Source organism: Pelmatolapia mariae, linkage group LG5, assembly GCF_036321145.2.
Source record: "Pelmatolapia mariae isolate MD_Pm_ZW linkage group LG5, Pm_UMD_F_2, whole genome shotgun sequence".
In the NCBI taxonomy this organism is placed as follows: domain Eukaryota; kingdom Metazoa; phylum Chordata; class Actinopteri; order Cichliformes; family Cichlidae; genus Pelmatolapia; species Pelmatolapia mariae.
Genome location: NC_086231.1, coordinates 7,837,330 through 7,860,936, shown reverse-complemented (window position 1 = coordinate 7,860,936; position 23,607 = coordinate 7,837,330). Strand labels below are relative to the sequence as shown.

Genomic DNA, 23,607 nt, shown 5'->3' with positions numbered 1-23,607 from the left:
AATTGAAAATCAATATTTGTTTGGGATGTTTGGGCCCTCAGGTGGCAGGACATTAAAAACAAGTATGACTCTGTCATAGAAATCACAGGCTCAGGAACACCAGAAATCATGACAATGATAAATCAGAAACCCATAAATTATTGCCAGTGAACACAGCTCACTGTGCCATCCACAAATGCAAATTGAAGCACTGTCATGCAAAGAAGAAGACATATCTAGATGTGATCCAAAAGTGCCAGCTTCTTCTCTGGGAAAAAGCTCATTTAAGCAGACTGAAGCACAGAGGAAAACTGTTTTGTGGCCAGACAAATTTAAATGTGAAATTCTTTACTGAAAAATTGATACTGGATCTGGTTTAAAGAGGAGTGAGACCATCCAGCTTGTTATCAACACTCAGTTCAAAAGAGAAAACCTCTGATGTTATGGGGGTATAATAGTCCTATGGAATTGGTAGTTTGCACATCAATGTTGAAAGGTATATAAAAGGTTTAGAGCCACATATGCTCTCATCCAGAGATGTATTTTTTCAGGAAAGTCCTAGTATATTTCAGCAAATCAATGTTAAAGGACATACTGCATCTATATCTGCAACATACCTTGTAGAAGTCTGGATCTGGGCTCTAAATTGGCCTGTCTGCAGTCCAGTTTAGCACCAACTAAAAACATTTGGAGCATCATGAAATGAAAAATACAACAGAGAAAACCCAGAATGATTTAGCAGTTAGAATCCTATACTAGGCAAGAATAGAAATACATTTCTCTCCCAATGTCCACCTGCTGCTGATTTCAGTTTCCAGATGTTTTCAGATTGTTTTTAAAAGACGTCAAAGTGACCATTTTTCTTAAAACGATGCATTGTCTCACTTTAAATGTTTAATGTGGTAAATGGTAAATGGCCTGTATTTGTATAGCGCTTTACTAGTCCCTAAGGACCCCAAAGCGCTTTACACATTCTGTCATCCACCCATTCACACACTGGTGATGGCAGCTACATTGTAGCCACAGCCACCCTGGGGCGCACTGACAGAGGCGAGGTTGCCGAACACTGGCGCCACCGGGCCCTCTGACCACCACCAGTAGGCAACAGGTGAAGTGTCTTGTCCAAGGACACCACGACTGAGACTGTCCAAGCCGGGGCTCGAACCGGCAACCTTCCGATTACAAGGCGAACTCCCAACTCTTGAGCCATGTATTTTATGTTCTATTAATAACAAAATATTTGTTTGGGAGATTTATTTATTTACATTTTATACAGCATCCCGCCTTTTTTGAAATTTATGTTTTAGCTTGACTTTTATTATAGTTCCATGATTATGTCTTGAAAAGCCAAGTTCCAAATTATTTCTGTGGGTATGTCTGCAAAAAATTTTCACAGCAATCCATCCAACAGCTGTGAAGATGCTTCATGAAAAAACAAAATGACACAACGTCACCAAAGCCAGATGATTTTATCCTTAGTGGACTTTGAATTTCTGTACATAATTTAACCTCCTAGGGCCTGCCGTCCACATATGTGGACATCACATTTTTGGTTATTTTGACCAAAATACTCAATTTTGCTCTACATGGGCTGATATCCACTTACGAGGACATTATACTGCTACTGTTCTATCAAAATTTTAAATGAATATCCTCATTTGTGTCTCATATTTGTCTTAAAAACAAAAATAAGGTAACAAAAAAAATCTGGAAATTCTTTGTTTTTACATTCATCGGGCCCCAATATGCCCAAATATCAAAGAGAAATTAGAAATGCATGTCGTGGAAGAGTTCGGGCCTTAGGAGGTTAAAAGAAATTCATCTTAACATTTATACTAGTTGTAATAATGATATCTTTCTCTGGACTAAAACCCCTGGGTTACACAAAACACAATCCAGCTTCATCTTAGAGACAAAGGCAATGGACCACTGACATAATAAGTGAAAGATTTTTATTAGCATCATCTTCTGGTCTCCTCAATCATCAAATGCCTCGTCGAGACTCCACCTGCTCCTGCAGTGTAACCTGATCATTAGCAAAAAAATGGATTCTGTCTCGAGCATCAAGAAATGAGGTAAATAAATAAATAAATGAGCAGGTACATATCACGAAATGGGGCCAAGGAGAAAAAAGGCAGTTAGAAATCCATCAGAATGTCATTTTGTATGTCTCTGCTTCTCCTTCTCTGCCCATCCAGATAGATGTCAGCTCATTGCAGGCCTCGCTCCCATTAACCCTTTAGGAGACTGCTGGTGAAGCTGAACGTTTCACCTTCCTATCAAGTCCCCTCCCCCACCGCCTGTTTACAACCACCCACCCGTCCTCTTCTTCTTTACCTACTTTTTGTCTGTCTGAGTAAGTTCTACAAAAGATAATTTCCTTTTCAAATTACAGCAGGCATTCTCACTGACCCGAGGGCATTGTGATAATGCAGTGTGGGAGCTGAGAGGGTCTCTGATGAGAGGCAAGAGCAAATGCACTGGCCAGCACTAATGTCTTGTCAACACCATACTTGGAAACGACGCCTATAGGACACAGCACAGCTTCAGACTTGCTGAGCACAGTGGTTCAGAATTCTCTACAGCATTTTGGGTAACATAAAAACTACATATGATTAGCTGACACTTGGTTTGCTCAGAAACCTGCTGCTAGCGCATGCAAAAGTACAGTACATGCTGCTGTAAATAACCAGAAAAAGAAAAGAAAAAAAACTCAACAGAATGTGTGAATGACTTGCCGAAACAGCTCACGGGCTGTGTTGCGATTCATGGGCTAATCGCTTCTCAGTCTACTCAGGCATGAGAAACACAGAGAGAAGGAGGTGTCAGGTACAGCAAGGAATACTTTGATATTAGAATTCAAGGCATCTACGTCTTGCCTTGAGCAGGATAATCCCATTATGCCTCAGGTCACAGCAGTGCACACACAGAGAGGGGCGAAACTCATTTCAAAATAAACTGCTTACAGTTGACAAGAATAACACAAAACAGACGTCAGAAATAACATCAAACTCTGACCAAAACTGAATTAGAACATCCAATTTAGGGTAGAAAAACACCCCTGATATTGAAAACAGAGACTAGTACAATTAGATTTAAAAAAACAGCAAAGTTTTTCCAGTTAGACTTTTACAGTTCATCTTGGCTGTTTTCAAGATCGAGCAGTTTTTCATTACAGTCTGTCAGCTTTCATTATGAAATGAGAAAACCTAATTTTGCTGGGTGTATCTGACAGTTTTTCAAACTAATTCATCCTGTCAAGATAAAGCCTGGGCAAACCCAGCAGATGGTGTTTGTGTAACTGAGAGCTTTGTTTTCAGTGAGCACATTTTGCATAGTGCAAGACCCCGCTTGATTTAGATCTAAATATGCACTGTCTTTTGTTTCTCTTTTTTATGAGTAGGAAAATTAGATTTGTATATTTTTTCAGTTTGTTTGTTTGATTTAGATAAGCCCAAAACACGAGCAAATTGGTTTAGTGCTCTTCAATTATTTAGATTTATTATTTTATTACATTTAGATGTTACTAAAGGGGAGGGGGGGTACCAATGGGAAGCTGCTACTCTGAGATAAGGTTTACCTGAAATTTAGGTCTAATAATGGCCTTCCAATAAAAATAGGATTGGCGAGTCAGTCTCATCCACTGCCAATAAGACGTGTGCATCTCCCTGACCACAGCTAGAAATGCCATTTTACTGACATTATTTTCTACTGCAGATGGCTGACCAGGGAATTTATTCCTGGGAGGAGTTATGGGAGGATTTTAATCAACAGCTTCAGAGGCATCAGTCTGTAAAAATTGCAATGAAACTAGCTATAAGCTAATAACCTACACACTATAACACACCTCAAAGAATTCCATTAGCAGGAGATACACTGGAGAAGTTTAATGTGCAGGATGATTTAAATGCAATTTCTGGGCTATTTTTCTTCCTGATAAGAAAAAAAATAGGGACAAGGTTTTATAATTTGACAGGAAAATTGCAGCATTTAAAGACAATGCAGCACAAAATTGAAATGTTATTGGCTGTAGGAATATATTTACCCAACAGCTATGAGAGTAGCACCAGAGGTGTTCAGTTCATTTTCAAACAAATCTTCAAACTGGTTACCAGTATCACTAACTGATGTCACCTGGTTCCAAAGATTAATACTCTCATCTCAGCGATGATTTACAGTCATTATTCACTCAATTAAAACATTTTAAAAGCACATAAACCAAATCCAGTACATTTATAGTAATTGTACAGCCCAGATTATAAACTTAACAGGTTAAAACAGCAAAGGTTTTGTACAGACCAACATCATCCCTGTGAAACTGGCATGCTAATCAGACCAGTCTGGCTCCGCAGTAGGGGTGTCAGAAACACTTGTGATGACTTGGCAAAAAACATTTAGTGTGATGGGTTGTGTCCAGTGCATTCCAGTGAAATGCAATATCACAAAGCAAAGTTGCTACTTTGACAACTCAAGCAAGGATGCATTCCTTCTATCACACCAGATTTCTACTTGCAGTTGTCATTAAAAATATCCTGTGATTCCTGTCATGGTAATTTGACAGTTGCAAAATTAGTTTACTGTTGTGGATGCAAAGAAAGCAAACAGACTCGGGAAAACTTTTAAAGACTTTAATGCTAAAACTTGGGTTTAAAGCTGATCGATGGCATAGGGAGCTGTAGAAAGTGTGACTGCTGGAGGGAGAGGATAGTTTTGGGGAAAGAGGAGAGAAATAGGAACTAGTCTCTGACATGGTTTTGGAATTTAGCTTGGAATGGCAGCGGAACATGGAGGGAGGCTAAAGATTTGGGGTTTTTTAAAACAAAGGTTGGTTGTATATGCAAAGCAGGTAGTATGGCTTACTTAAGGTTATGATACAGACCAACAGGCAAGGGTTAACTTGGCTGGAATAAAGTAATCTATGAAGAACAAAACATAAAACTAGAACCAAAACCTTGAAACATTTGATACACCTGTGGTTGATAAAATGATCTGGTGAAGGGTGGGTGACAAGGTGCAAGGTGACAATGTAAGACAAATGGAACTACAGGAGACAGAGCAGATGTAGGAGGGGGTCACTGGGAAAAACACAGGCGACATGGCATAGGCCATGTCATTCTCAAATTTTCTTAAAAAGTGCTATCTATTGTTCTGGGATCTGTGCTGTCTTTGAATGCTACACTTTCTTTATTTATACCTTGGCTTTTATTGTATTCATAGTAATTATGGGAAGCAATTATGTCTTGCAATTGTTTTCAGGCATAACTATTTTATCCTGGTGTTTTCCCATTCCCTCTATCAGTCTCTCTCTCACTAGCTCTCGCTCGCTCTCTCTCTCTTTCTGTCTCTCTCTCCCATCTCCCTCTCCCTGCTGCTGGCTATCTATCCAGGGAAATGCCTAGATTATCATTTCATCTCTATCTCTACTATGCAACATCCTCAAGGGAGACATACACATAGATAGATAGATAGATAGATAGATAGATAGATAGATAGATAGATAGATAGATAGATAGATAGATAGATAGATAGATAGATAGATAGATAGATAGATAGATCGATAGATAGATCATTATTTTGTCGCTAAAAGCTCTGGTCTCAGACAGCTGTAAATGCTTAGTTTCTTTTCTATATGTCAAAGAGAATGGGTATAACTCTGGCTGTGGCCACAATAACCAGTTCACCGGCTGTTCAAACCTTCTGTTTGAAAGGGGCACCCAATCCCAATCATTTTTTTAGTTCCAGGTTAAACTGAGAGCCAGCACCAAGGAGAAGTAAGAATACAATTCTAGAGATTAAAATGAGCATTTTTACACTTCTGTCATGGTTAGTCATGGTGTGTCTTATTCTTGCACTGAAGTTATAGTGATACTATTTTTGGAGTTAGATACTAGCATTAACAAGCAGTAGAATTTTTGTTTTTGTTTTTAGTTTCCTTTAAAGTTAGGCTTTTGAATTCATTTTACTCCATTTTGCTCGGTCATATAGCCATTGTTGTATTTTAGTTTGCGTTTGCATTTATGTTCTCTCCAGTGTTTTCCTCTGTTTTAACCTTCCGTGTCTTCTTCTTTGTCAACTTCATGTTCATGTTTCCATATTTTAGTATGGTTTCCCACATCCCATAATTAGGAGAAAAAAAATGAAGATGAACTTTTGCGCAATCTCGCAAAATAGGCCGCATCCTTCTGAGGCCACCAGCTCAAAGCTAACCGGGAGGTCGAGGCACGGTGTGCCAAGAGTGCAGTATTCTCGCTGGCTCTTGGGGGCCTCGACCTCCCGGCCAAGTAATATTAAAACTAAGTAGCTGAAGCCATTGTTGGAAACTGGAATTGGCTGCGCTGCGCTATGAATTCTGGGATAGGTGACAAGCCAGGCGATGAAGGCTGTCCCAATTGGCTGCTCCAAATGTGTCCTTTGTGGCCAAACCTATCCTATCCCAGAATTCATAGCGCAGCCCAGCCAATTCCAGTTTCCAACAATAGCGGCAGCTACTTAGTTTTAATATTACTCTTATTACTCTTTCTGGGTCACAAAATAAACTTTTAAGATATTTTCAGGCAACAATGTAGCTGTGCAAACTTCAAATATCTGCTCAGTTTATCAAGACATCACATATTTGCAAAAGTGCTCCAACGTTTTCGGACACGTCTGTTACCCACCAGTTTGAAGTTTTGCGAGATCATCTTCTCTTTTTTTTTCTCCCATCTCCCTTGCAGGGATCCGTACATAATTTGTTTACTGTGTCATACATTTAGTTTTACTTTGTTACGTGGCTTTAACTTGATTAGTTTCAGCTGTGTGTTGTTATACTCCTGTGTCCTATTCTGCTGTGTCCTACGCTTTATTTTCTTTACCTCCTATGCACACTCACGGCATGTTGAATTGGTATTTAATGCCAATATCAAATTAGCCAATCATGTGGAAGCTGCTAAATCTATTTAGGCCTATGCCTAAAGGTTAAAGGTTAAAGGAGAATGAGAGACTGCTTCTAGCTGACAAGAAGTCTATAAAAACTCAAATAACACCTTGTTACAACACCAGTATGCAGAAAAGCATCTCTGGATGCACAACATATCAAACCTTGAACCTTGAATTAGTGGACTACAGCAGCAAAAGACCATACCGGATGCCACTCCTGTCAACTAAGAACAGGAAACTGAGGCTACAATTTTCACAGGCTCACCAAAATCTGTTACATGTTTTGATGTCAACAACCTGAAAGCATGGATCTGTTTGCCTTGTATCAATAGTTCAATATAATGTGGAGGGGTTAACACTTTTGTCCCCTTCATACCAACTGAGCATCATTTAAACATCACAGCCTACCTGAGTATTGTGGCTGACCATGCCCATCCCTTTATAACCACAGTGTGATTGTTGCTTCCTGCTGGATAATATGGCATGTCACAAATCATTTCGCGCTGGCTTCTTGATGTTGACAGTGCGTTCACTGTACTCAAATGGCCTCAACAGACAACAGATCTCAGTCCAACAGAGCATCATTGAGATGTGTTGGAATGGGAAATTGAGATGAGCAGCTAAAACTTGTGATATGGATCAAAATTCCTGTTTCCCGCACCGTGCTAAATCTACACCACAGAGAATTAAAGCAGTTCTAAAAGAAAAAAAATGCATCCATGTACTAAAAACTGTGTAACTAATGAACTGGCAGGTAAGTGTAGTCCTTTTGTTTTCTAGTTTGTTGTGAGTTTTTTGACTTTGTAGTTCTTTGGATTTAACAATTGTCTGTAGCCCAGTCTGTTGGCCAAATATCCCAAGTTGCTCTCTGATGCATCCATTAGAGTATGAATGTGTGTGAATGTTGGATAGTAAGGACTAAAAAGCATAGAAGAAAGTGCTTGTGTGAATGGGTGAGTGTGGCATATTGTAAAAAGCGCTTTTAAATGCTCCGGGAGTAGAAAAGCTCCTGAAGTAGAAAAGTGCTGTATAAGAATCAGTCCATTTAACAACAATAACTGTTCACTCGTTGTTTGCATGTCTGACTACTTGGGTCCTTATATATTGAAAGCTAAGAAATATATTCTGCGATATAAGAGTCAATCAGAGTTGTAAAGCAATGTCAATTTTGTTGTTCTGCATGACCTTTCTGATATAATGTTACTAAAGAAATAGTATGCTTAATCACACTAGTACCCAATTAGAGCTGATTGTGATAAAGTCTGGAGTGAGGGCCACAGCAGTTTTACTTTCTGCCTGTGATCTGTAACCAATGCCAAACTCATCCCATACATCCCACCCAAGTTATTTAACTTCAGAGAATGAAATACAGATGTGAATAACAAAATTGTCAAATAGCCAGACCTCAGCTTTGCACTGTGGTTTCCAAACACAAAAACTATACTTCCATTCAACTTCTGTGAAGGTCTTTTATGGCAAAGCAACAAAACCCAGAGGAGCAATGGTATGAAAAGATCTTTCATTATTAATAGAATATTAGCCCGCATAAAGGTGAATGACTGAAGGATTGTGTTTCAGCACTGCAGGGGCTGTAAGTGCACAGAGGTTAATTCTCTGATTCAAGGGTAGATTTGTATCATTGTTTGTAGATAGAAAGGGTTTTCCAGGGGAACGGATTCATGTCTTCTCCCTCTTTTCCTTGGAGCACTGTGGTAGATTGCCTGGTCTGATTAATCTTAATGAATTATGCAAATAGCCTTTATCTCAAATGATTTAGCAATGTTTCTGTATTGTTTTATTAATGCACTTATGAATTACTCTGTATAATCACATAGCTTTTCCTCAGCCATTCTCTGTTTGTAATTCATCGCCAGGTCTTTATTAAATCCATGGTGGTCTCCAGTGAATTGCATGCAGGAATGAGAAATTAGTCATTACTGTAATTTAATGATTTCTAACCAAACAAGAGGCAACCTGGATCGCTTAACCATAGCAAACCTTCTCATCCCTCCCCTTCAGCATCAGTCCCTGGGGTCTGGTCTTTGGGAGCAAGCTTTTTACATTTTTTGCTTAATTAATTGTGTTTAGTATAAGCAGCATTCGGTGGCAAGTGTACTGCTTCACTTACAGATGGAAATTGACTTAGAAAATATGAAATTCCCCATAAAGTGAGGGTTACTTTTGAGTCTAGACTGAAGCTTTCCCTTTTTCCGTTTTTCTCTCTTTTGCAATCTCTGGATTTATGAAAGTGTAGCACAAAGTAATGTTTGATTTTTTTTAAATATTTTTTTTAGCAGAAAGAAATTACTAAAATGCCATTTTTGCACAGATTATATGATATTTTCCTAGAGTCATAAACATGACACCTATAGAGGAAATATACATTATAATTTATTTTATTATCATATCAGAAAAGGGTGGCACATTATATACTGTGATTTCCTGTCCCTAAGGTATACATCACATGCAGGTGAACTATAATTGCATCCCTAACTTTCTTATGAGTTCTCAAAGAAACCCAGTTCTAACCAATTTTCATGATAGAGCTTCCCGTCCATCAGTAACTATAATAACTATATTATATGTGTCAAGATGAACGGACGTTTTATTTGATCTTGAACTCCACTGATTCAAATGGCTATGTCATTAGGGCTAAATAATCCTGTGCCTTTTACTGATTGTCTTCCAACCTCCTGTTGTACACTCCTCAGTCTAATTCCCTCAGAAGCTTTATTTTACTACACATAGTAACAAGGATTTTGGATTTATAACAGAAAAAGCCTCATGGGATCTCAAAAAACAAGTAAATAAGTCCTATAATTTGATTGTGATGGGTAGCATTAATTTCATGCAATAAACCAAGGATGACACTAACATCTACTTTGGGAAATGAACCAAATAGGATTAAGGTTGTTTAGGGTAAGAGATAATTATCTCCCTGGACCAGATTTCAGATACTTTTTTTAAGTCTGTTAATTTTAAGAAGAACAGTGCAATGAGATTTCACCCATTTGTATTTTTGAACATGGCCTACTTTTGCATTTGCTGATTTTCACATTTCAAATCCACCATGAACACAACCTTGATTAGCTGTGAGCTCTCCCCCTGTTCCTGCTTTTTTTGTCAGATTATTTGCTTGACCTGCTAATTTTAAGTCCCAACAGCTCCTGCCTATACAGCACTATGGCCTGGTATGCAAAATGCCTTAACAGAAACTGTAAAAAATAAATAAATAAAAATCAAACTTTCTTTTTTAAACAGCAATATCCATTAAGTTAGATTTATTGATATAATACTGACATTTGTAATGAATAGTAGTCACCAGGCTTTGAAAACAACAGATACCATTAAAACATTTTGGCAGAACTGAGCTATGTTGACCCTTGGTGAGCTGTAGCTAAACATCTTACATTTTTTTCTTGGTTTCATTGTTGTGGCATTGTCTTTTTGTCTTTCAGAAAGAAGACTTGACATCCTAACAAACTTAAAAAAGACAAGACACTTTAAATTAACAAAAAGAAACAGAAGAGATATCTGCTCCATAAGGCTAAAAGGAACGGAAATGCTTATGATCTCACGAGATCAACACAGATATGCATCAAGAGTCCTGGGGCTCTTTGTGGCAAGAAAATAACACAAAAGTTTCACATCACATGGTTTTGTTTCAAGAGTGATTTTTTTTCTGTTATCCAGAGTCCTTTAGTCAATATATATCTTCACTGTTGAGATCTCTAGTCCAAAGGAATAAAACTATAATACAAAGAGAGATTTGGTGGGCAGTAGAGTTCAGAGACAGCTACTGTTGATACTAGATCAAATGTCAGGAATTTGTTTGGATATGTAGTCTTATACGATGCTCCCTGGTCCTCCATTCATTCACTGGAATGTCCGTGATTGTTGTCCTCATTGGTCCCTGGTTACTACCAATTCTCAAAACACGACATCCAATTGTCCAACGGTGTTGATCAAAGAAACAGTGTCTGGTTTCAAATGAGGTTATCCTTGAAACAGACGACTATCGGGTGACCTAGAGACAGGGAAGGAATAAGAAGTTAGGAAGCAGAAGGAAATACTGCAAATGGGTTGTGTTCTTATTTAACTATTTATGAGGCCAGTTATGGCATAAACTGTTGGTGAAGGTTTGTTTGTTTTAGGGTGTTTGTTTTAAATCTGCCCACTTTCAGGTATTTTTTCACACGTTGAAATCTGAGGCATTGTTTGAGCATGGATATCTCAAAAACCAGTGAAGACAAACACTTCACTAGCTTTTCTTACCATAACATCGAATCAGGACTTGTAATTTGGCACACATGCAAATATAAGTGTGCCAAATGAGTATTGGCTCATTAAAATATGAAAAAAGCATGACATTCATAGTCACAAACATGAGGAAAAGGCTATTTCTATTCAACTGTCATGATGGGTTGAGCAAATATGACTAAAAAAAAAAAAACTATCAGTAGATTGCCTGCTTGAATTCCAATATAATTGGAAGATGACCTGGGTTACTATATATAACTAAGAAATTTGTCTAAGATGTTCTAGAAATATTTAAAATTAAAATGTTCTAAAAAAATTCTAAATGTTTTAAACATTTGATGATTTGAAACAGACTAACCTATCTATTCATTAAAAAATCCAAAATACATTTCTGACACTCATGATCACTCATAATCAAAATGTGAAAATTATCACACAAAAAATACCATACTGCTGCTGTTATAATAAAAGAGCATAATGTTTTTGCTTCGTTATGACTGAGAACTTCTAAAAGTTGCACACATTGACCTTGGAATGCATGTGGATTTTGAGCATAAATAAAAAGCTTAATGAACATTAGCATCGGTGACTGCTGATTATTTTAGCGGCAGAGCTTTATTGCCGTGTTTGCCTTTTGATGCAGTACATTAGTCGAGACAAAAATATTTAAATAATTCAAAAACAATATTCACATTATATACAGATGTTCACAGCACAGATGTTCACAACACAATCACCAGACAGTGTTCTTTGTAGAATTAACTATTGTAATTATAGTGATGTCTTACATTTTCATCCAGCACCAGCTTAAATTTCCAATCTGTTAAATAAATTAGGTTATGATGAAATACCTTCAGAAGTGATGCCACTGCTGTGTACCTCAGCTGAGCATGCCTGGTTCTAATTACTAAACACCAAGTATCAAACTAATAAAGAAATTGTTATAATACTTTAATATTAAAGTAAATAATCGAACTTTAAATATACAAAAATCAAGCTAGTATTAAAAAAATATCCATTACCATTGCTATAGATTCTTACCATCTGACTCGGCTTGGAATAATAACTTTTCCATTAAAAAAAAAGTTCTTGTTTTGATGCTACATCTTTAGCAATTTATATCTCTTGAAAGTCTGACAGGTTCAAGGTGCTCATATTCCCAGCATGGTATGTTTATAATTCTAAAACCTGAGCTCTTACTTAGCAAAGAAATGACACTCAGTAGTAGTCAGATGTAATGCAGTGTGCATCTTGGTCAATGATTTCCATGCAGACAGAGGGAATATTATTATTCATGATGGCATACAACTAGAATAAGTATTCTCAGATGTTTTCATGAATATTAATATAACGGATTGAAAGGTGCAGTTTGTAGCTACTACTCTCACTTTAAGCAAATCTCTAAAAATACTCTGGAAGGTGAATGCTGTTCTTTGTTGGTTTGCCCTTTAAAAAGTAGAACACAAGTGACTCTGTGACTTGGCCTGTGATGCTAGACACACTTTAATACCAACACAGACATACACACACATGCAAACACACAGACAGACAGGCAGAAAGGTTGATATAAGAACAGGTGTTCCTGTGTGAATATTTGCACTTTAGTGCTATTCAGTTAGAAGTTAGCGGGGTCTCACCAGTTGAATCAATAAGGACTTTACCACACACAATCAGTGTTCTGAGCAAAGCAATCCAAAAGCTGTGTTGAAGTGTGATTTTTCTGCTGCTTAGAGCTGCAGCTGATAATACAGAGCTTGCTGTTTGGGGAGCCACAATTTAATTTTCACTTCCATGTGGCAGTCCTCGGGAATCACGGGTGTGAGAGAGAATTTGAAAATTAGTAGGTCTTATATTACTTTTGCAGGAACCTGTAAACGGAGTACATTCATGGTGTGGCTTAACATGAAGTTAGGTGTGGCGATTTTGTCAACAGTATAAGAGAAAAATTTTGTCACATTATTACTGCTACAGTGTCCTAGTGTGACCTACAGTGAAATTCACAAATACACATGAGGGTAGAATTATTAGCCCCCTATAAAAAGTTCAGTATTTCCAAAGTGCGGTTAAACAGAACAAGGAATTTTTGCAAAAGCTTTTCCAAACATGCTAGTTTTATTCTGGATGTTTAAAAACAACACACTTCTAGTATGCATAGTATTTCTCCAAGTTGGCCTTAACATTTGATAGCGGTTTGAAGGTCTCTTCTGCAGACGTGGAGGTTTTCTTGCTCGGCAACCTCCCAGGTAATTTCTGTTCAGGGTTCTCATGATTGTCTTCTTTGAGACTACAGTTTTCTCTCCTTTGAAATCTTTTGCATCAAACCTCCTTCAAGCTTGTTTTCTACTGCGTAGCACTCTTTGAATTTCTTCATGATACTTCTCACTCTAGTTCATGACAATTTAAAATGTTGTGATAACGCCATGTCCCGATTTGTGAGCATCAGCATTTCTTTTTCTCAAGTCTAAACTGATTTATTTTGTTTTTTACTATCATACCTTCTCAAAGGACACCTTAAACCCTTTCTGCAGTTTTTACACTATGTGTAAACTGGAAGATATCCCTCAGTTTTAACTTGATGTTTCAAGCATTGACAACGTTAAAGCACATCATTGCACAGAAGTTGTTTGTTCTATGGCTCGATAAGAATGTCAGCTTTTTTCACTGGGCTAATAAAATTGAAAATGATCGTGTGTGTGTGTGTGTGTGTGTGTGTGTGTGTGTGTGTGTGTGTGTGTGTGTGTGTGTGTGTGTGTGTGTGTGTGTGTGTGTGTGTGTGTGTGTGTATTTTATGCTTTCTAAAGAAACTACTATAAAATGCTATGTTAAAAGTACAAAAGATTGGTACATTTTTACAAAAACTCATCTGTATTTCTGTTTTCAGGCCATCCATTATTAGATTTCCACTTATTATTATTACATTTTTAAAAACTAACAAACAAAGCAAAAAAATCTATCTGTTGAATTACTTAATCCCTTTTCCTGTTTAGTTGTGTTTTACTTCCTGCTTGATTTGCTAGCTGTTCTGTGCCTGGTACTGACTTTAACTTGCCCTGTCTCATTATGTTCATCATCTTCAGCTGTGTAAGTTCCCCACCCATTACTTCTCCCATTTGTCCTTTGTTGTGTTGTATGTGTAGTTGTGTGTCCTTGTAGTAGAACATTCCCTGTATTGGGATTCCTAGTGTTTTCTGAGTCTGGATTCCCTGTGCTTCTTGTACATTCCAATAAATTTTGGATGTCTGGATTCCGTGGTTTTGCTCTTTGTTCATCCCCAGATGTTAGACTTTGTAATTTCTTGACTTATCAGCATTAAAAGCTTGTTAATATTTTACTCCTGTCTTCTGCATCCTGTATTTGTGCCGGTAAATTACCACCATACACACACAGTCTGACACACACAGTCTATGACACATTGCATCCTTATTTATAATATTTAATTTTTAATTATTACATTTCACTGTATTGCACAGTAACTGTGAAAGCCCCACAACTTCTTTTATACACTGAAGATGTTTTCTATTGTAAAAGGAAAGTTAGAAAAGTACAAGTACAAACACATTTGTGACTGCAGAAGCAGATTCTAATGGGCATTTGACCTCTTAAAGAACTAGTGACAGAGAGAAAAAGCTTGGACACTAAACAGAGTAAAACCACAGCAAAACAATGTTAGCAGTCACAAAAACTTGAAGCCTAGCAAAACCTTATCAAAGCAATTAGCATTCATTGGTTTCTGGGTGTCACTGTGATGGTTACTGGGGAGTAAACACACAAAGGGGAATCAGCAGAAGTCAGCTCCTTCGGCTTTAATGCTTAAGTTGCTTCAGGATAAAAGACCACACTTGACTGTTCAACTGCAGGTCAGTCACATTAACAATCTAAGACTCCACTTTGGATGGATAGCTACTGAAGCACATGTATGCAGGAGCACATTTGTGTATACACTATTGCCATATCCATGAGAATGAGCATATCATTGTTAAGTAACAAAAAGACTAATTCACAGTTCTAATAACTTTTTACTCTCGTAGAGTCAGTTTTCGAGTTTTCATTGTGCAAATTACACAGTTGATGTCAGCCTCGATCAATGATTTAAAAAGCAAAACAACTGTCATTAAACTTATTTAGCTCATCTTTCTGAGCTGTCTATTGATTAAACATTCGCTGAGCATTTCCCTGCCTTTTAACTCTAAATACCAGTTTTATTCTCATGCCTTTGACTGGCAATATAGTTGGGATTAAGAAAAAAACTACCATTGTGTTCACTGATATTTTCTTTTATAGTCATTTTAATCAATTAGAAGATGGTATAGGGTTCCCTGTTGGCAGGTGTGTAATGATGAGAGTTTATTTCAGGGCTGGTCGGTGGAAAGAAATTCCAATAAGGTCACTTGTCATTACTGGACTAGCAGCTTTGGACTAACAGGTTTGTTTTGAGACCAGATATAGTGTGAATAACCAGCATCAGCACTGTTCTGCTTTTCCATTACCTTTCAATGCATTTACCTTTGTGTTGGAGTACAAACCATCTATTTAAAGGAATTTTTCATGCTTATTTCTTTCTTGTTGTTTTAACAATACACATTTTCCGTTATATTTTGGCCAGTAAAACTTATTTTCTCATGTGGATATTATCTGGGGTCTCGGAAAACATGAGATTCCAGCTAAGGTTATTTATTCTCTCAGCTGAACTGCACCTGTAATTTATCTGATACATTGTAGCTAAAATGCATACACTTTACACAGTTATGTTAGAGAGAACAAGAGATATTTTCACTTTTTTTTTTACTGGAAAAACAATCTCTCTTGGACAGCTATCAATCAACACACTTCAACACATTCTCTACAAGCAGCACCTGTCAAGTGGAAAGCCTCTCTTTTTGTTTTGTCTTCTGATTGATGAGAAGTGAAAAGCAGGAACAGCCGAGGTTATAATTCCTGACATTACGAGCAGGACCATAACACTAGCTGCTGCTGGACATGCTGAGAAAGAGGTAACAACTGGAGCTGTCTGAAAAGGGGCCTAGGGAGGTGTTAAGACATCTACTTTACTGATGTGACTTCATCATAACTGAATTGACACTTCTTTTTTTTAATCGAAGCAACACTGCTGGGCAATAAGTACTGTAGGAAGCATGTACTGCAAAGTCTGTTCTGGACCCTTAATGTTCCAAATATGAAATATAACTTACAGACTGAAGAGCTTAAACTGAGCTCAGTCTTAAAGCAGTATTGTAAACAACAGCGGGGTTACCTTTTGTTCTCTAAAGCATTTCTGCCCACTGGTTTTGTAAAGACACTGATAAAAGCTGTGAAGCCAAAACAAACTGTAAACTTGCAAGTCCTAATTTCAAAGAAACCAATATGCAGTGTACTGTAAAACCAGGCTACCTCTGACCTTTCCCGTTCTGTACATGGACTTACTTAAATTAATGTAATTATGACTGTTATTGGACATTTTACACTTTACCCAAATCACATATTATCTAAAAAATGGAGTGTAAAATATAATTTTCACCAGGGTTTATGTCCTTCAACCTAAGTTGTAACCAAGTCTTAAAAGGCTTACATTTTGTATCATTGAAATACTATTTTTGGATATGCTCCAGTTTCATTTGTTGGAATTTCTATTCAGAGAGTAATAGACTTCACAGAAACATTTACTGCACCAATGCCACACTTAAGAACCTGAGCTCAGTCCTCAGGAAACCCTCCCTTCATTCCTCGGAATGATGTTAACTGTTGAGATACTCAGGTACAGAGCCCTCTAGCAAACATAAGCCGTCCCTGGCTGGCTCTCTGTGGGAGGTAGCAAGGCCATGAGCATGGAGCGACCCCCGCTGACTCCCTAATCAAAAAAGAGTCGAGGTTCTGACGGGTTCTACTAGCCACCTGGACCCCTGCTCGTCTGTGCCTCTGTTTCTGCTTTCCCATGGCTGTGTGAGAGGGCATGAATTATTAACCCGGCTAAAATAAAAAGCTCTGCTTCATCCCGGCCTCCTGTAGGCATGAATAATGGAAGAGGCAGCTCAACTACAGGCGTTTGGTGAGTCAAACAGTGGACCGTGATGGATGGCTAAGGGCCTACTGTGTCCCCCCTCCTCACCTACCATCCACTTCAGGTCCACCACACCCTCAAACCCAAAACACACTTCCAGATAACCTCTATTAATCTCCAGAAGTGCTCCAGCTTGAGCCCTCGTGGCTCCTTCAGCATATCCCACTCGACAATTTTGCTTCCTGGGGGAATATTTGTTCGTTGTTTGTTTGTCTTTCTCCTGCCATTGCTTGCCTTTGTTTTGCTTCTCTCTTGCACTTTGGAAGTCAAATGCAAGCCTATTCAAAGGCAGGCTGTGATTCAAGCCTCCTCTCACTTAACCTTAACGCAGAAACCTTGAGGATGAGATGGCAACATGGTATACGAATCTGATCAGTCATGCGAAACATTTCATTCATCAGAGGCTGCAGTTTCCATCTTGTATCAGTGACCTCAGTGGTGTACAATCACATTGTCTGTTACAGATACGATAATTGTTTTTTGCTTACAAAGTAGTCAACTACCAACTGACAGTGCAGACTCTCATGATAATTGTATTTCTATATTTATTCTAGTCATATAAAAGATTATATCTGACTTTCAGCCTGTAATGATTTAATTTCTTTGAGTGTGAAATTACGCATGCAGAAACAAGACAAATGTCTTATTGCATATATTAATGAAGCACAAAATGAATATTCAGTAATCATTTTGACACTAAATATTTTGCAGTCTGGCTGTCTTAAAACAAGCTCAGATGTCAACTTGTGATTAAAACCCTGAGCTCATTTCATGATTTAATAATTGTAATTCATCACAAGTGCTATTTAAATATGTCAGATTATCTCTTAAATCCCCCAAAAATTACATTCTGACAGAAAAAGTTTAAAGAAACCAGTTGTGACTAATGTTACAACAATTAGTTCTGATTAAATACGTATTCCTTTTGAATGTTGCTTAACAGGAGCTAAATATAAAATAAACTAAAGCCATAATAAAATATACAGCATATGCTATATTTATCTCAGGTCATCTCCAAAGTTGTTTAAGAACACGGTGAAGGTTTGGCAGTATCTCTATTTATATGCATTGTTATGATGTAGCTCAGGGAACATATCTCTATATCGGTCCGATAACATACCTATCATCACTATATAAATGTGTGATATTCTTCATTTCTTAATTTGACATCTACTATAATGTGTTCAGCATATGTATACACTAATGGAAAACTTTATTAGGTACACCTGTTCAACTCCGTCTTAACACAAATAACTATTCAGTCAATCACATGTAGACATGGTGAAGATGACCTGCTGACATTTTGATGGGAAGAAAAGTGGGACCTTTCTTCCCACGTTTGACTCAAACCAAGCATCAAAAGTACAAAGAAAGTTAATTTAAGTGACTTTGAATGTGACATGGTTTTTGGTGTGAGACAGGCTGTCCTGAGTAATTCAGAAACTGGTGATCTACTGAGATTTTCTTGTATGACCACCACTGGAATTTAGAGTGAATGGTGCAAAAACTAGTAGTAGAACAAATCTCTGAATGTACAACAGCATTGAACCTTGAAGTATGTGGCCTCCATCAGCAGCAGAAGACCACATCAATGTTACTCCTGTCAGCTAGTCTACAATTCACACAGAATCACTTAAATTGGACATCTGATATTTATTAATTCTTCTTCTTTATCAATTTCTGCTGAAAAATTCACATGTTAGTACCCATCATCTGATGGCTGCTTCCAACAGGATTAATATACCATGTCACAAACCTCAAATCATCTCTAACTGGTTTCTGGAAAGTAACTGCACTCAAATGGCTTCCACAGTCTTGAGATCTCAGTGCAACAGAGCGCATTTGGGATGTCGTGGAAAGGATTTGCATCAGCAATGTGCAACTGACAAATTTGCAGCAACTGTATGATGCTGTTATGCTGATATGGATCAAAATCTCTGAGGAACGTTTCCAGCACCTTGTTAAATCTATGCCACAAAAGCAATAGAGGATCCAGACTGATACCAGCAACGTGTACCTTATAAAATATCCAGTCAGTGTACAATACCATGCATTTTTAATGCCTTCTTTACTTGGAACCAAGCGTTTTCCAGAAAGCCTGATTGAGATTTTCACCAAAACAGTTTTAAACTGGCATCTTTCACTCCATGGCTGACACAGTTGGTTCATATATTAAACACATTTTAGCCTGTCAGCTCCCTACAAAGTTTGAATGATTGTGCCAAGGTGGGAAAAGAGGATGAAATTGTCTGGTGTATTTAACAACACTTGAGTGATCATCCCGTGTCCTGCCTCCTGCAGCTCAAGCCAGGCAGTTTGTTCACATAAACCAACCGAATTTTCCTAACATTATCTAGAATTTGATTGATTGAACACAGTCAGAAAACATATCAGAAATTATCCAAACTACCTACTTTAGCCTATTGTACGTTTAGTTCTATTGCTACTATTTTGCTAATATAACAAAACTAGATTTATTTTCTGGTTAGCTATACCAATCTTCATTTTACACATTCCTTGGCATTTTGTGGATAAAATTGCTTTTGAGTTCAGTTGTGCCAAAATAAACTGAGGGTTGGTGGGACCAAAAAGCACCAGAATTCTTCGGCTTTAATTGTATTGCACGGAAGAGTACATTTCAGCAGCAGCTTCCCTATACATCCTGGTCTGCCCCAGAGCCTGCTGCATTGCCGAATACCTCATCTAAATGCTGCAACCAAATTAGTAGCTTAAGTAAAATACAATAAACTGACTGTAGTTAGACAACAAAACAGGTCTAAAAGTAAATAGATTGCTGAACTTAACTCACCCCCTTCCAGTGCAGAAGCTGATCGCTTCAAGATACACTTCACTGATTCTCCCCTGTGAGTCACATCTTCCTCTCCTGCTGCCTTCTACTCTGCCTACTCTGATCTCATTCATCTGAAGTTAATGAAAAAAAAACTTTCAGTGCTTTCTTAGGTTTTCTTCCTTTTCTTTCACCTCGCACTTCCCCGTTATTTTAGGGTCACATTTTCTTACAGCTTTTATTCTAGGCTGTGACTTTGTTATCACTGTGTTATTGTGTTGATTTTAGCAATTTAATGAATGAAGGCGCGAACCCACTTTTTACTTTCAAACACAGAACTTAACACACCTTAGTTGTCTTAACTTTGTTTCCTGTACTGCAGCTCCATCCTTTGAGATCAGGCAGCACTTTACACTCTTCTCCATCCATGCAGGGATGCATCTGGCACCACCACTTCTGTGCAACTATGGATGCTGGGAGTAAAATAAAAGCGGAAATAAAGTGAAAAGAGAAAAACAGCAGAGTAAACAATTAGCACCATGCTGTTTAAATATGCAGCTCTCTTCTGCTCTGACTGAAGTAACAGCAAGTGCCTTTGACTTCTATACACAGCACAGTGATTAACGAGAGCATTTTGATCTCTAGCTGGCGGTGGAGACCTGTCAGTCCTGCCCCAGAGTGTTTTCAGGCCTGAATTACAGGGCATGGGTCAATGTCAAGCCAGTGAGAGTAGTGAGCAGGTGTGTTAAGGTGTGTGGAGGATGAATGTTTGTATGTAGGAGGAGAACGAAAGCGTGCAGCAAGCTTATGTGTCAAGATTTTTTGTTGCTTCAAGGAGGCCTATAGGGCAGAAACAGCTTTCCCTGACATTTCTAAAGTGAAGGGAGAACTGTCAAAATATGGAAGCCTTGTTAGAGATATTACAGTGAAAAGAGGAGATAGGGATCGATTCACCTGTAACTGAGGCCACTTTTGACATAATTTTAAATGACCTGGCCTTCTGTCTATTCCACTGAACATGTCTGATATAACTTCAAAAGCAGACAAACAGCTGAGTGAATGAACTGATAAGTGATTTGATTTGAAGATTATGAAGCCTTTGGGTTATACAACAGCAATCTCAACATTGTATTTTTTGCTTCACGAGAAACTCCTTGTGCCAAACGATCAGTGAAATAAGCACCAGAGGCACAGTGACAGGTGTGACAGGTTTACACCGTGCCACATTTCTACCCTAATCAGAATTTAGTCTCAAATCATCACCAAAACTGTAATGAGAAGCTTGGCATACCGTCTACACAAGATGGAGCTGCTCTTGTTGTTCCTGCCACCTGTCCAGGGAAGCAGGAGCATTTGACAGTCTGGGATCGCTCTTCGATCTTGTTCTTGTTGCAGCATCGATGTGCAGCAATTACCTCACAGGTTCCTGCTTTCACATGAACTGGAAACACAAATATACACATTGGTTAGAATGTATGAAACGGCCTTTTTCAAACTGAAATATTTCTCACCACAACAATAAAGCTACAAATACCAAGACTCTAAATGGGTAGTTTGTATACAGTGTTTGTATTTTTTAATATATGGGTGTTTTCTTTTTCTTATAATGCATGATATGTCTTGATGCATTCTCAATCATCCAGGTAAGTATATCTCCAAAGGTTGATTCTGTTCATCTGGACGTACTGAAAACGCTTGATATATTTTTTGGATTCACTGAAAATCACATTAAATCATTTAAAGGAGCATTGCCTTAGGAGATCTATTTGGCCAGTACTTTGGTCAAGCTCACAAGAGGAGAAGCGCATGTTGTGATTGCGGGACAAGCTGAAGCTCCCATAGAAAATAACTGCAAGCAGAAGGGTACAAACTCAGGGACATCTTGCATGGAGCCAAAACTTTCAACCTCTGAACCTCTATTCCCTTTACTTCCCTTATTCTGCCCCATTCCCATGTGGTTGCACTAAAAATGTAATTCTTTGCAAAGGTTACTTTCTAATACAGATTATCTAATTGTCCTTACCTTTCTTGTATCATTTAGGGAAATTAATCATACAGAAGACTCCAGTGCAGTTGATGGGAATCATTTTAAATATACAATTTTGACTAATTACAGTCAGCAGTGGGATTGGCTAAAAATAAATTAAAGTGCCCATTTTTATGGTGATGGATGAACATAGTAAATAGTGCAGCACATTTCCAGCATTTGTGGTACACTAAACTAACCAGTTGCGGGTGGTACTCTCATATTACTGTACAGATATGTAAGTTTTATCAGTTTTGCAAGAGAGCAAAGAAATTTAAAGATGCCCAAAAGCTAACAAAATGAATAAAAACAAGGTACACTGGCATCTTTTGGTAATATGGCATCAACTACCCAGCTACTAAAGTATAGTACAGCTCAAAAAAACTTTTTTTTAAATTCAGAAAGTTCAAATTTCATAGATTCTTTATTGGTTACCTCTAAATTAAAATATTTCAAGTCCTTTTTGCTTTACTTTTGATGTTCATGGCTTATAGCTCATGTAAATGAGAAATTCAGTATCCTAAATTTTTAGAATAGCTCCAATGATCAGTTAGAAGGATTTACAATACAGAACATTTCCAATGAAATGTAATATTTAATCTAAAAAGAGAACACTGGGCCAAAAAGGCATCTGGCACTGTTCTTTTTCTACTTAGTTCAGATAAGCAATGTTGTCTCTGGCTCAGGAGTGGGTTGACATTAGCTCTGACAGTTGTAGCCTCTTTCCTGAGGATATCTGTTTGCGGTGGCTCTTGATGGTCTGACACCAGCTTCTGTTGTTTGTGCAACTTTTCCTACCACACTTTTCAACTTTTTATCAATATGCTTCAATACAGCAGTCGCACAGCCAGCTTCTCCAGCCATGACCTTCTGTGGCTTACCCTCTCTGTGGAGAGTTTTGATGATCGTTATTCAGATAACAGTGAAGTCAACAGTCTTCCCTATGATTGTGGTTACATTCATTGAACTAGATTGAGACAGCTATATTGTTTGAATAGTGATTTACTCAAGTTCAGAATGGCTTATTCTAATAATTTAACAAATATTTGATTTTCAAGCGTTACAAGCCACAATTCTGGATTACTTGGATTACATGGATTAGTAACATAGATACCCACTGTGCAGTTCTTTCCAACAAAACAAGTGTTCTGCAGAGATCAAGAGAAAGTAGTCATCCAGTATAAAAGATAGTATAAAGCATAGTGCTGAGAAAAGGTGCAAGAGAGACTGTTGTTAATGTTTTGTCAGGACATGAGTTTTGCCCCATAGAAGATTGAACAATGTTTCCCCAGCAGAGTGCTTTCATGCCTATATTATTATAAGGAGAGTCCCACTAGTACCAATTATCTGTTATAGTGAAATCTTATTTGAAACACCAAAACACCATGGCTACTTCATATCCAGGTCATACCCCAGGTGGAGGAGCCTGACTTTGAACTCCATGTAGCTCCACTGGTCCACATACCATATCCTTGAGCGGCATACACAATGCACTGACCCATAATCGCAACCAGAGGACAAAAGTAACACCTTCCATTAGGGTAAGACTAATCTAACTGATAATATAGCATCAACAAAAGACAT

At 37.9% G+C, this 23,607-nt stretch overlaps 1 protein-coding gene across 1 annotated transcript in view; it reads right to left on the bottom strand.

Moving 5' to 3' along the window:
* Positions 1-9,332: 9,332 nt before the first annotated feature.
* tafa3a (TAFA chemokine like family member 3a) overlaps positions 9,333-23,607 on the bottom strand; it is a 105,532-nt gene continuing 91,257 nt past the window's right edge. The window contains exons 3-5 of the mRNA XM_063472840.1: positions 21,289-21,438; positions 20,346-20,470; positions 9,333-10,921 (exon numbers count right to left, since the gene is read on the bottom strand). Coding sequence (XP_063328910.1) covers positions 10,910-10,921; positions 20,346-20,470; positions 21,289-21,438 — 287 coding nt within the window. The 3' untranslated portion in view covers positions 9,333-10,909. The remainder of the gene's footprint in view (positions 10,922-20,345; positions 20,471-21,288; positions 21,439-23,607) is intronic.